Source organism: Sinocyclocheilus grahami, unplaced genomic scaffold (assembly GCF_001515645.1).
Source record: "Sinocyclocheilus grahami isolate Dianchi unplaced genomic scaffold, SAMN03320097.WGS_v1.1 scaffold361.1, whole genome shotgun sequence".
NCBI lineage: Eukaryota > Metazoa > Chordata > Actinopteri > Cypriniformes > Cyprinidae > Sinocyclocheilus > Sinocyclocheilus grahami.
The window spans coordinates 854,713-866,493 of NW_015505540.1; the positions used below are offsets into that span (position 1 = coordinate 854,713).

Consider the following 11,781-nt stretch of genomic DNA (forward strand, 5'->3'; position numbering starts at 1 on the left):
GTTAGTGAGATACAGCAAGCCAACCATTCCTCTGTTCTAAAATAAAAAAGCACCCAACAACCTTCTCTCTCTCTCTCTCTCTCTCTCTGCACATGCTGTTTGTCCATAACAGGTGTCTCACTGGTTCTGGTTCTGAAGACTGACCCAGTCCTACCAGTAACAAAATGTATTAAAACAGTAAACTCCTAGTACAAATTCCTAGTGCTGTTTGAGTATTTAATGTTTAAAAAAATAAGCCAAAATTCAAACACTACCTGTTTAAAGTCCCCTAATTTGTTTTTATATCTGCGGAATATTAGGTGTTGAAAGTTAGTAGTGTTCAGAAGGTCTTGCATAACCTCCTTAAGATACACATACATTCTCAACTGCAACCTAACCACATTACAAGTACATGACGAGTGTGTGTGTAATGTCACACTCATTTACCATTTCACATAAACAGAATAATGTTGTTGGCATGTTTGATCTCTCAGTGACAGAAGTTCACTTTTGTATTTAAACTGTAAGGTTGCAAGTTCAAACTTTATGTCTTTGTGTGCATGAAAGCATTTTGTTTGTGTGTGTGCTGCTCTCCAGGAGCCCCTGGTGGTATTTTTCATTTGTTAGGCATTCAGATCCTTTGCCTGACCCCAAGAGAAGCATCTGATGCTGAAACACACATGCACACACTCCACAATTATGCTTTTGCATAAGGATATATTTTATTTGGCTCAAAGGGTTTTCTAATTCTCAGGCCAACAAGAGTCAAACATGGAGGAAGTGTCTATTGTGGCCACTCTGGCAAAAAAGCCTGAATATGAAAAAGCAAGTATTTAAAATTGCCGTAAGTGCAAGTGAAATCTTTACATAGTATCAATAATATTCATATTCTCCATATTTGTGAAAAATTAAATTTTTTACAAGTAAATTAGCAAAATCTAACATGTCGGCAAGGGAAAAGCGTTCTTTTCAGTCCTTGGATTGAGAGCGAGACAGCTGACCTGGAATCAGCATGTATCTCGTGGCAGGACTATAATCTTTCTGAAGAATGCCAATGGTTTTATTTATAAAGTGTGAGAATTATCATCTCAGATCAGATTTCATTCAGCCCTGTCTGTTCCAAGACTCGGACAGCAGTGCTGATCCAGGCCAAAACCCTTTGACTTGGAGAGAATTTGTAAACACTAGCCCACGTTTCCTTTTTCTTCGTCCAGTTTCATATTAAACCACATTATCTGCCATAGATGCTGATTGGATGTGCTTAAAACCTCAGCACAAACAAGACGTTTGCCCAGAGTGACAGTTACCTGCTGATTGTCACCTTGCAAACTATGTAGTTAAAAGCAATGTCATTGCAGCCTGTGTTTGTGACATCACTTCCTGTCTTTTTTTCCAGTCTGCTCACTTTTAAGGGCCAAACTCGGTTTTATTGTCCATAAGACGCTGAGTCCAGCCTCACAAAAGTCATCTGTTAAACTCCTCACACTTCTACCAGCAGTTCAGGGGTCTCATTGAACCTTGATGAGATCTGATGGTTGATATCCTTTTATGCCGTGAAACTGTGTCTGTAAAGTATTTTCTGGCCTTCCCACGTTATTCTTCAGGCATTTCCATACCCTAGTGTCCAAAAATGGTCTGTGCTGCTTCATCAGAATGATTTTTAAGATATAAAGGCTGTTTAAAAATATCCTCAATGTGATCTTCAGCTGTCATTTACAGAAAAACATAAATGATATTGCAGATTTCTCTCAGTTATTTACATTTTGATATGTCTCCTTTCCTTTTCATCGCAGTATGTCCTTCTCTCAACTCTTGCGAGAGTGATGAACCTCCAGCAGATTATAAATTATACTATTGACTAGTCCTCTAAAGTAGTTTATACTCAAAGAAAACATTCTTAGCTGAGTTTGAAGTCCGTCAAAGTTTTTGGGATGCAGGTCAAGCCATGTGGGCTGTCACCTGGGAGGTGGAGCTTGTCAACCCCAAAGTCCGTGAGTCAAAAATATTCTGTTGACTACTGCTGAGCATGTGCAGACTGTCCACAGTGGATAGAACCTGCCTGTCCGTCAGTGTCCCGCTAGGGGAGGAGCCAAGGAATGAACTTTGCGTAGCTGCTGTCTTTTCAGGGCTGGTGGCCAGGCGAGGAGAAGTGGAGAAGTTGTAACCATAGAGACCATACGGGCTGTGCAGGCGGAATCCGTTATAGGAACCCTGTGTGCTCTGATTGGTGGAAAATGCATTATGGGTGTGGCTGGGCATTAGGTACTGTAGCTGGGAGGTTGTGCTTGGCATGCTGTGGATCTGGATTGGCAGGCCAGTCTGTGTGCACGAGAAAGCTTCACCTTCAGTCCCGCTCACATACGTGGAGCTCCGAGTAGTGGAAAACGCATCTGCTGCTGGGCTGGCCAATCGACTGTAGGAGTCTGCAGAGAGGGGAGGGGCGTAGCGATGGAGTGGGTGGCTTGTTCGACTGCAGGTGGAGTAATCACACACTGGCCCCGCCCCGGAACCCAGGTGGAATGTAGGGGAAGAACATGAGGATGAGGACAGCAGATGCGCGTGTGTTGAAGACCCAACAACACCGTGAGAGCCAGCTGCACCTGTGAGCAGTCATACATTTCAATTACACGTGATTAATACAAAACATACACATAAAACATAAAATAAATATAGACCTTGTGCATCAGAGAAACATTTTTAGAATTTTGTCTAAAAACTTCAGTTTTTGCAGTATCTCTAGCATCACCGTTGAAGAGTAATTAGCTGGTGAAGTGGATTTACTTATTGTAGAGTTAACGAAAGTTATCATATTCATTGTAATGTTCAAAGAGGATGTCATAACAAATGTCAGTAGACCGAGAAGATTTAAAAGTGAGCAGTTCATTCATAAATTCTTACGACTTTGATTTGTACCTTCACACTGTGGAAATACAAACGGAAGACAGAATGAGTGCAGTGCTGAAAAGGGGTGGAGCTACATAAGGGCTATAATAAACATAAAATCAAATTTATTCTTTAACTATTTTAAAAATACTTTGTATTTAGTTTTCTAATACAAAATTTCATACTTGAAGAATTGGCTTATTTTCAAATTTTATTTATATAATTTTCTTTGAATTCTTTCATTCTGCAATCATATTCAAATTGCAATTCTGTGTCCTGTTTCAGGAATTGAATTTGAATATAAAGGGCATTCTCAAATTCTTTGAGAGCTAGTTCACCCAAAAATATTTAGCTTCACATTGTTCCAGACATTTAACCCTACTGACGTTCATTGTATCGTAAAAAATTGACATTTTACAATATATTCTCTTGTTCCACAGAAAAAAGTAAGTCATACAGGTTTAAAATGACAGTACAAAAAAATGGATTAAAGGGTTAACGCTCTCTCTGAGGGAGCACAAATCTTTTTATTCCAAAGAAATTAAAGGCGTGTGGTCACATTTATCGTTGTTCTGCAAAATTTTAGCTCGCATTTCCAGTAGGAATCTGTGCAATTTGGAGTTTTGTGTGAGGGCGAAAAAATTCCCCACACAAGTTTCGCTTATTTTCAAGTTGGTCACATGAATTTGCAACATGGAGCAACAAAAACCTTGGTGTGAGCGGTGCTTCTTGCATCTCTACGCTATTGAGAAGAGACAATTAGACAAAACCTTTTTACTTGCAAAATTTCTCTGCAATTTCACCAATGTGACGCACCTTAATTCTTAATGGGGTCCTATTATGCTCTTTTACAAAGTCTTGATTTTGTTTTGGGGATGTACTAGAACAGGCTCTCATACTAGGTTATTCGAAAAACACATTATTTTTCACATATTTTACATTATTACAACACCTCTCTCCCCAGTCTGGCATGAACGGCTCGAATAGTTCCTGTATCAAATGAAGGCCCGCCTTCTGAAATATGAAATGTGCTGTGATTGGTTAGCTGGGCCAGTGCGTGTTGTGATTGACAGCACTCGGGCGCCTGCTCGGGAAATGTCATGCCCCTTACCGTAGCCGCCTGCGAGCTTCAGTGTAAATATTGCATCAAAATCAAATCAATTTGAGGGCGATTTAAACCCGAATTATTGTAAACACTCCAAGTTCATCTGCCTTGGGAACGCTAGCGTGTCTCCTACCTAGTGATAACACTTGTTGCCTTCTCTAGTGCAGCTCAACCAGGTCTTGTCCCATTCATCGATATTTGTGATATCACAAATCCCAGAAAATATGCGTTGTAGTCCAAACGAGTTGTTGGTTGTAGTTTTTGAAAAGTGATTTCTGTTAAATAAAATATCTCCTTTTGAAGTGGACTTTGAGCTTTGTAATTTTGCAGATCTTTTTATGCTCAAACAGCAACATTACAGACTAACTAAAGTTGAAAAAGTGAAAAAGCATAATCGGACCCCTTTAACAAATACTTATAAACCCATTGTGCAATGATGTATTAAGGCAGGGAAACACACACACAGACACACACACATGGTACCTTGTTTAGTGATTCCAGGGATGTCCTCAAATGTCAGAGTTCTGAGTGAGGGCCGCCAGAACGCATACGACTCAACCAGAGCCTCTAGTCCCATCCTACAACGCACAAGCATTCTGATTAATAAACATATGCCACTCTTTAAAGATATACAAGAACTCTCAATATGTTAAAAAAAACAAAGGCAAGAGTGATTCAGTAAAACTCTGTCCACTTAGCAGAAAAGCTCTGCAACTGGCTAAACTTTCCAACAGTGTGTTCAATCCTGCCAGCCATCTTTCTACAAGGCCCTTTCCTTATCGGTGTGTATTTGGCCAGTAAAGCAGAGCAGGTAATGAAGAACATAAAGTGTGTGTGTTGGTGTGTACGATGGCAAGGCTATAATTATTTTCACATAACTTTATCGGTGGGATCAGACATAGAGTGCAGGAAGCCACAGTTAAAGCTTTACGAGGAGAGAGAAAGAAAAAAGGAGGGGGGGGGGCATTTTCTTGCTTTTTCTGGAAGTAATGGTGGTGCTCGGTGCGCCTTGTTAACGTGGACGTTACCCTACCCCCTCCACAGTACCACTCAGGCGATAATTCACACAAGATGCCTCAACTTGTTTCGGCCCCAGTTTTATCAGCCACACCACTTGAGCTATCAAGTGGCCGAGTTTGTTTAGCAAACTGCTTAACTTTTCCTGTAACACTGAGACACGGGGCTTGGTCTAAGTGCTCTGCGAGACCTCGCAGAGGGACGGAGCAAAAGTGGATGTATGTGGTCTGGTGTGATTCAGTGGGGGGTTAAAAACGCTCTTGTTTAAATCTAATGAGCAGAGTTAAACTTCCCCACTGAGCTTGCGAGCCAGTGTCACACAAGCCTTATTTCTGCACAGCCTCCATTTCCTGTTTGCACATTTATTATTTCTCTTGTTTTATGTGAAGATGGAGATTATTTTTTATTGTGCTGTGTATTTTCATTTGTACATTTATTTTTGTGTAAAGGCTTTTAATGTGACGCTGTTTTTGTGTTTATTTTGTCTGGGCTTTGCTGGAATCTTTTAGTTTGGCTTAAAGAAGACTTTTCCCTTTGGATAAACAATTATATGATAATCCTTTAATATGGTTTGATAGTTCTGAAATAACTTTATACTGATGTCAGAAGAGAAGTTTGAAACAAAACCATTTTCTTGCCTCAAAGAAAGCTAGAGAAAAATAAATGCAATTAAGTGTCATTTATGTACTGCCTTACAAAAAAAAAGAGCAGAAACTACACACTTTGTCCACATTTAGTAAGACTATGATCTATTCTGTGCTAGATGGGTTTGACTTGGCTGTGATCAATTTCTGTCAATAAAAATTTATTCAAAAACCTTGGAAGACATTTTCCCTCAGTGCCAGTATTAGTGTAGTTACTGATCTAACAACTAACAACAAGATCTACTGATCTTTACCTGTTTCTTCCCGAGTCTCTGAATCCTTTTGCAAAAGGGTTCCTGTCGATCTTCAGTCTTGTTATCTGTAAAAGATCCACACACAAAACACATTCTCCTTACTGACCCAAAGCCTGTAATGTCAAATTCCCTGACCTAGCACCAGTGACCCTTATCCCACAATACAATGTGTGTGGGTTTATTTTATAAGCTTTTTGCTTCCACATATGTGTGTGTGAGAGAGCATGTGTGTTGAGTTTTTATAAGCTCAGACAAATGGATGACATAATTTCTAAAACTTGGCAGTTAACATGAAAATTATGATAAGATTTCGAGCTCTAACTTATCTAAAACATGCTCTGGTATTAATCTGTTTTAGCAAATCAAAACAAACGTAATTTCAATGAAAAATATAAAAAACAAAATTTCTAAAGTACTTATCTTTTTTTCCCCCTATGTTGCAATTTATCAATACATGCTTCTGAACTGTTGGCACAGGAAAGTCGATGCATATGCCTATATAAACACTTATGTAACTCACTGTGCTCTTTATAAATAAATCGACCTTTATGGGGTGCTGCTCATTCTTTCAGTCTCATAGAGGCTTTGATCTATGATTGCAGAGAACAAGAACCCTTCAACTCCCAAATGCTTTAGGTATAATTTGTATAATTATTTCAATTAATCAGCTTGTAAATTTTACAATTTTCCTAGCAGTGTAACCTAAATAAGAGAGTTCTGCAATTTAAATGGGTTTATTATAAAAATAACTATTATTGTCACAACAGAATAGCTTAGCTTTATACATTTTCTGTGAGCAGCATAGTGATGATGGTTCTGTACCCGAGGCAAAAACAAATTAAAAAGTATACAGGCTAGTATAGAGTCCAGATAATTATGTGTTGATTTCTGTTTTTAGCTGATTACTATTTTAATTGTGCATATCTCGTAACAAAGTAATACAATTATTTATATTGTTGATACTTGCTTCGGTTGTGCTTGCTTTTTACCATCCACTTCGAGCTGTGGTACACGTACCTTGGAATGGAAAAAAAAGAGTCAGTGTCACATAATGTGAATTTTAGATAATATTATACACGGCTCGACCTTTCAAAGCAATTTCTGTCAGTAATTTTCTGAAGGCAATGTATTTGAGGTTCGTCGCGCGCAACGCAAATGGCTTGTAGTGAGTACAGGTCTACGACCATAAAGATCTTTAAAACAAAACAGGTGGCCTTGATATTGCTTATGTGTGCTGTGTAAATAATAATATAATGACAGCAGTTGTGTTTTGTAGACCGATAATGAACTGTAAGCACTTCAGCCGAGTAGGCCTACTGTTGCTATGGTTACTTCTTCACGCGAACTCTATTTTAGCGGGTGCCCGCCATAAACTAACGCGTTATGAATTTGTTTTGACTGCAGTTGTCTCATGACCTTCGGGTGCAGCAGGTCAAGCTCCCAAAAGGGCATCGCAAAAGGCCGGACTGAACATGTCAACCACGTCCGGGAGTGCCATTTGTGGAGATGGTTAGTTCAAAATGTTCAATATTATGTTTGCACATTTTAGATCGTTTCTATCATTTGTCTACAATAGCCTACAGCAGGCTGCCCTACAGCGATCAGTTGGGAAGACAAGTTTCGTAAATTGCTCACCTGTACCGTTTGTTGTCGACGGGAACAATATCCATAGCGATATAATACTGTTGATGAGGATCCAGTCCCGCAATCTTAACTCTCATCGCGGGAAACATTCGCCTGGGATAAAATGACATTGTATATTAATATTTTCGTTAGGCCTATAGGCTACATCACATTGAGGCAAAATCCAGATTTCCTAAGTGCGCAGTTTTTACCTTAATGTGGGCATAATTTTTCTAACCATATATAAAAACACAGTAGGCTAGGCTATGTTACCCGTTTGCGTGAAATATATAATATATCCCAAATATATAATTTCAATTAATTTAGTGTATAGTTCATTGATTTAAATAAATTGTCAATATGAATAAATACAATTCAGCAAAAATCAACATCAAATACAAACGTAGCTGTAAGTAATGCTCAAAACCACGCCTAATAGAAATAAATGTAAATAGAGGCCTATATGTATTTTTTTTAAATCTTCGACATTTTGGCACTTTTATGGACATTTTCAAAAACATTGTTCAAATGTATAGTATTCAATTCCTCCATGTATCTGAAAGTAACATTTAACATCTATCAAAAGATACTAAATCTAGTCATATAGCGTATTTTACTAAGAATGTATAAAAAACTGTTTTTACATTACCACTATATTCAAATACAAATGATGAATATGGTGATATTTAGCTGCTGATTATGAAACTGTACAGCATGTTTTGTGTGATGCACCTGCCGGCTTTGGTGATGATCATTTCAGTTCCTATCTCGTGGAATCGCTTCCACAAGTCTGAGCCCTGCAGGTCCACGCGCGTCTCCTCCCCGGAGCTCGTGGCTGATTGCACGAGGACCTGCGAGCCTTGGGATGCAGGTTGTGGGCTATCCAACAACACGTCCTCAGACTCCGCTGAGAAAGAGAAAAAAAAGTGGTCTTAATTATTGTATATTTTAACTAGTCTACCTGCAGAAAACTTTTAATTTAAACTACTGTTGCAGTGTTAAAGTGGCATGCAAAAGGATTTGCGATGGTTATCTGACTCATATGGTCTTCCTTGCTCAGAAGTCATTTGCATGTATTTATAGACTTTTTATATTTTAATATTGTTAAACATTACAAGGCAATTATAAATAATCTGAAGGTTTTTTGTTGTTGTTGTTGTTATTGTTGTTTCATTTATTTGGTTTGGCCCCAATCATGGAATTATTGTTAAGAATTAAATTTAATTTAACTTGTGCATTTGTGACGAATTACAAGAACTGTATTAGTTTACTTTAAAAAGAAAACAATTCTAAGAGACATCGAAAAAGTGAATCGACTTTTTATACATTTTATTCCAGCTGTACAACAGTTAGCCTATTTATTTCTTTATTTTTTTACGAGTAGGCCTATTTAGGCTTTCGTGAAGGCAAGTTAATTTGAGTGTTTATGATTGTGGCCAAACTCATAAACAGAATAGATTAGTCACTCTCTTAGTGCCTATATTTATGAGACTCATAACTGTGTTATTTTGTGTTTGTCCACTGTATTTCTCGTCTTTTGTCACCGTGACTTCACTCCATATCTAAATTACAACTCTAAATTCCACTCCAAATTACAAAGGCGTTTTTACTTGAGAATTGTGTTTGTTAAAAAAACTCTTTTCTTAAATGTCAATTATTGTTTCGCATTTATTTAGAAGCCTGCAGAATATACAGAATAACGGCGGGTGTATTTTCTTCGTACAGTGTTACTTTTCAGCCGACAGAATTACAAATATAAAAATATAAAATAGTTTTGTTTCGCGCACGTGTCACGCAGAACATATTATTTCTAACCGTTTTAGTTGCAGTCAAAACTCTAGAAGGCTACTTACGGGATTCGTCGCTTGCGCAGTCTGTCTCGCAGCTCCTGGTGCTTGGACAAGTTCTCCCAGGCCGGGGTTGCGGGCTTTCTGTCAGGTTCGACCCCTCGTTTTCCTCCTCGAAACAGTTTTCATTGTCCTCCTCCAGCTTTCTTTTTTTCTCCGTCCCAATAAGCGCTTCTACCGAGAATGCGTGCGCTTTAAGGCTCATAGTACACGGGGACCGTCGTTTCTCAGTCATGGTAACAAACCGAGAAGACAGACTGGCCGAGAAAGAGAAGTTCACGAGAAGTGCATTTGCAACAGCACTTAATCTAGCATTCCTTGAGTCAGAATAGTCCGCTACAGTAGCTAATTACCACGGGCGCTGTGACAAAGACGTTGAAAACGAAGCAACAGTCTATTTAAAACAGTCTCATCGGTCTGTCAACGCGCACAGACACCGAGGCAGTGGCCGAGATTCGTTAAAGTGCCAATAACCAGGGCAGAAGATGGGCGTGGCTGCCTCACGTCAATCACCGGTGGTGTCTGCCAATAGGCGCGCAGCGTCTCGGCCCCTCGTGTAGAACGTTCCGCCCATAAGTGGTAAAGCGGCCCGGCAGAATGAATCATCTCTAGCTCACTGAGCTCCAGTCATGCTCGCGGCATTGCGATCATTTTCACACTGCGGCTGCACATGCTCCACATGCTTCCACATTACCTCCCCACTAGCCCTCGTGAGCCAATCGTGTAGAATTATTACCAAATCTACGCCTGTATCTGCGTGAGGCCCAGCAATAAGACCTGTCAAACTATAACATGAGACGTGCAGTCTACAGTTTCTAAATACAAGTCCCCAAGAAGCACTCATTTTTACTACGAGACTAAATTCCCTGGTTCTATAAATCCCCAAAACAAATGCCATTATTGTTAAATTTATATAATACATTATTTTTGGATATTTTTAAAACGCCTGACTGCAAAATACGATACAAAAGATTTTTATTTTAAAAAGTGTAGGTACCCTAGTGTTTGCATTGATTTGAATACGTTTAAATAGCCTACAAATTTAGCCTACAAATTTACAATGCAATTATGAAACTTCGAGTTACGTTTTTTTTTTCTTTAAACACAAGGCTGAGCATTATGATTGATGATGTAGCCTATTTTCGATAGGCTGTTTGCGTTTCTTGTTTTTAATATTATTGTTATATCTGAAATCGAGGGAAAAAAGATTTCAGATGGTTTAAAAGAAACTGGGTTTTTGAAAAAATAATGTACTTGGCCAAATATCAATTTGACTTAAACCTGTTTTTACCAAGAATTTTTTTTCTTCCAAATTTAGGCCAAGTCGATAAGTAGGTTATCATGCTTTTAGATGATTTTATTTATTTAAACCCATGTGATTTTTAGAGCATGTTGTGGGTGTAATGTAGGTGCTCCATCTACCCGCCGTTTGGAACGTGCAAAATATTGCACGGCCATTTGGAGAGTTCTTGTCCCACGCGCAAGTGAGAATCATTTGGAGCACGCCTGTGTATTATGCACATACACAATGCATGTTGACTTTCTGTCAACCAGTAAAAAAATATGACCAAGAAAAATATTTCTTGTTTATAAATGAAAAAGAGACATGGCATAAATTATACGCTATTTTATTTTAAAACCATAGCCTACGTATTTTATACAATTATTATTTATTATAAAATAATGTTATTAAAATACGATTAATTCACATTTAAAAAAGCTTAAATGACACTTGTCACTTTATAATCTTTACATTGTTTTATATAAATTTGTATAAGTCAATTGTCTGTGCTAAAGCAGCAATATTTAGCACTACATTCATAAAATAAATAGGCTATGCATATGCATAAAATATACCAGACTTACAGGAAACTGGCATTTTAATACACTGTTGATTATTTTCGTAACAGTTTACCGCATGCTCCAGTGAATTGCCCACATAATATTAACTCTCTCTTCGTTTAATGTCGCGTCACAGACGATATCCTGATGCTTTCCAGATAGCATTAACCACTATTATGTTGACCTGTACAATATAAATACGAAAAAAGTATATGGATGATTTTTTTTCGTATTGTGATGGGCTAAATGTCTGACAGCTTATTTCAGAAATTACGGAATTATATATATATATTTAAGTTTCTTAAATATATATAATGTATAACAACAACAATAGCCTATAATAATAATGAAATTATTATTGTTGTTGTTGTTGTTTTTATTGATGATGTTAGTTAAGTTTAGAGAGAAAAAACACCTTTACTTTAGTTAATGGAGGCTAATGATGAGTAAATTACACAGTATTCAGCCTTACTTAATTCCTAAATAATTCGATCCTCATATGTTCGGTCTTGGCTTCCCATAGCCTAAATGATTTACACAGTAGAAATCGAGTGCATTTAATATTTGAAACATTGTGACGCCTATAA

General features: G+C 38.0%; 1 protein-coding gene across 1 annotated transcript; it reads right to left on the minus strand.

Moving 5' to 3' along the window:
- Positions 1 to 706: 706 nt before the first annotated feature.
- LOC107549028 (T-box transcription factor TBX18-like) lies at positions 707 to 9,775 on the minus strand. The gene is made up of 7 exons (XM_016229930.1): positions 9,359 to 9,775; positions 8,238 to 8,412; positions 7,518 to 7,619; positions 6,872 to 6,899; positions 5,883 to 5,947; positions 4,451 to 4,545; positions 707 to 2,579 (listed from the first exon to the last, which is right to left on the minus strand). Exons 1-7 carry the CDS (start codon positions 9,585 to 9,587, stop codon positions 1,918 to 1,920), a joined length of 1,356 nt encoding a protein of 451 aa, XP_016085416.1. The 5' UTR covers positions 9,588 to 9,775; the 3' UTR covers positions 707 to 1,917.
- Positions 9,776 to 11,781: the final 2,006 nt, after the last annotated feature.

What these genes read in the sequence shown, in the direction of transcription:
- LOC107549028 (XM_016229930.1), bottom strand. Translation starts at nt 9,587, where the DNA reads ATGACTGAGAAACGACGGTCCCCGTGTACTATGAGCCTTAAAGCGCAC. An exon ending in GTCGACAACAAACGGTACAG is followed by an intron (nt 6,900 to 7,517) that starts GTGAGCAATTTA and finishes TTCCATTCCAAG; the next exon opens with GTACGTGTACCACAGCTCGA. An exon ending in CCCTGGAATCACTAAACAAG is followed by an intron (nt 2,580 to 4,450) that starts GTACCATGTGTG and finishes GACTGCTCACAG; the next exon opens with GTGCAGCTGGCTCTCACGGT.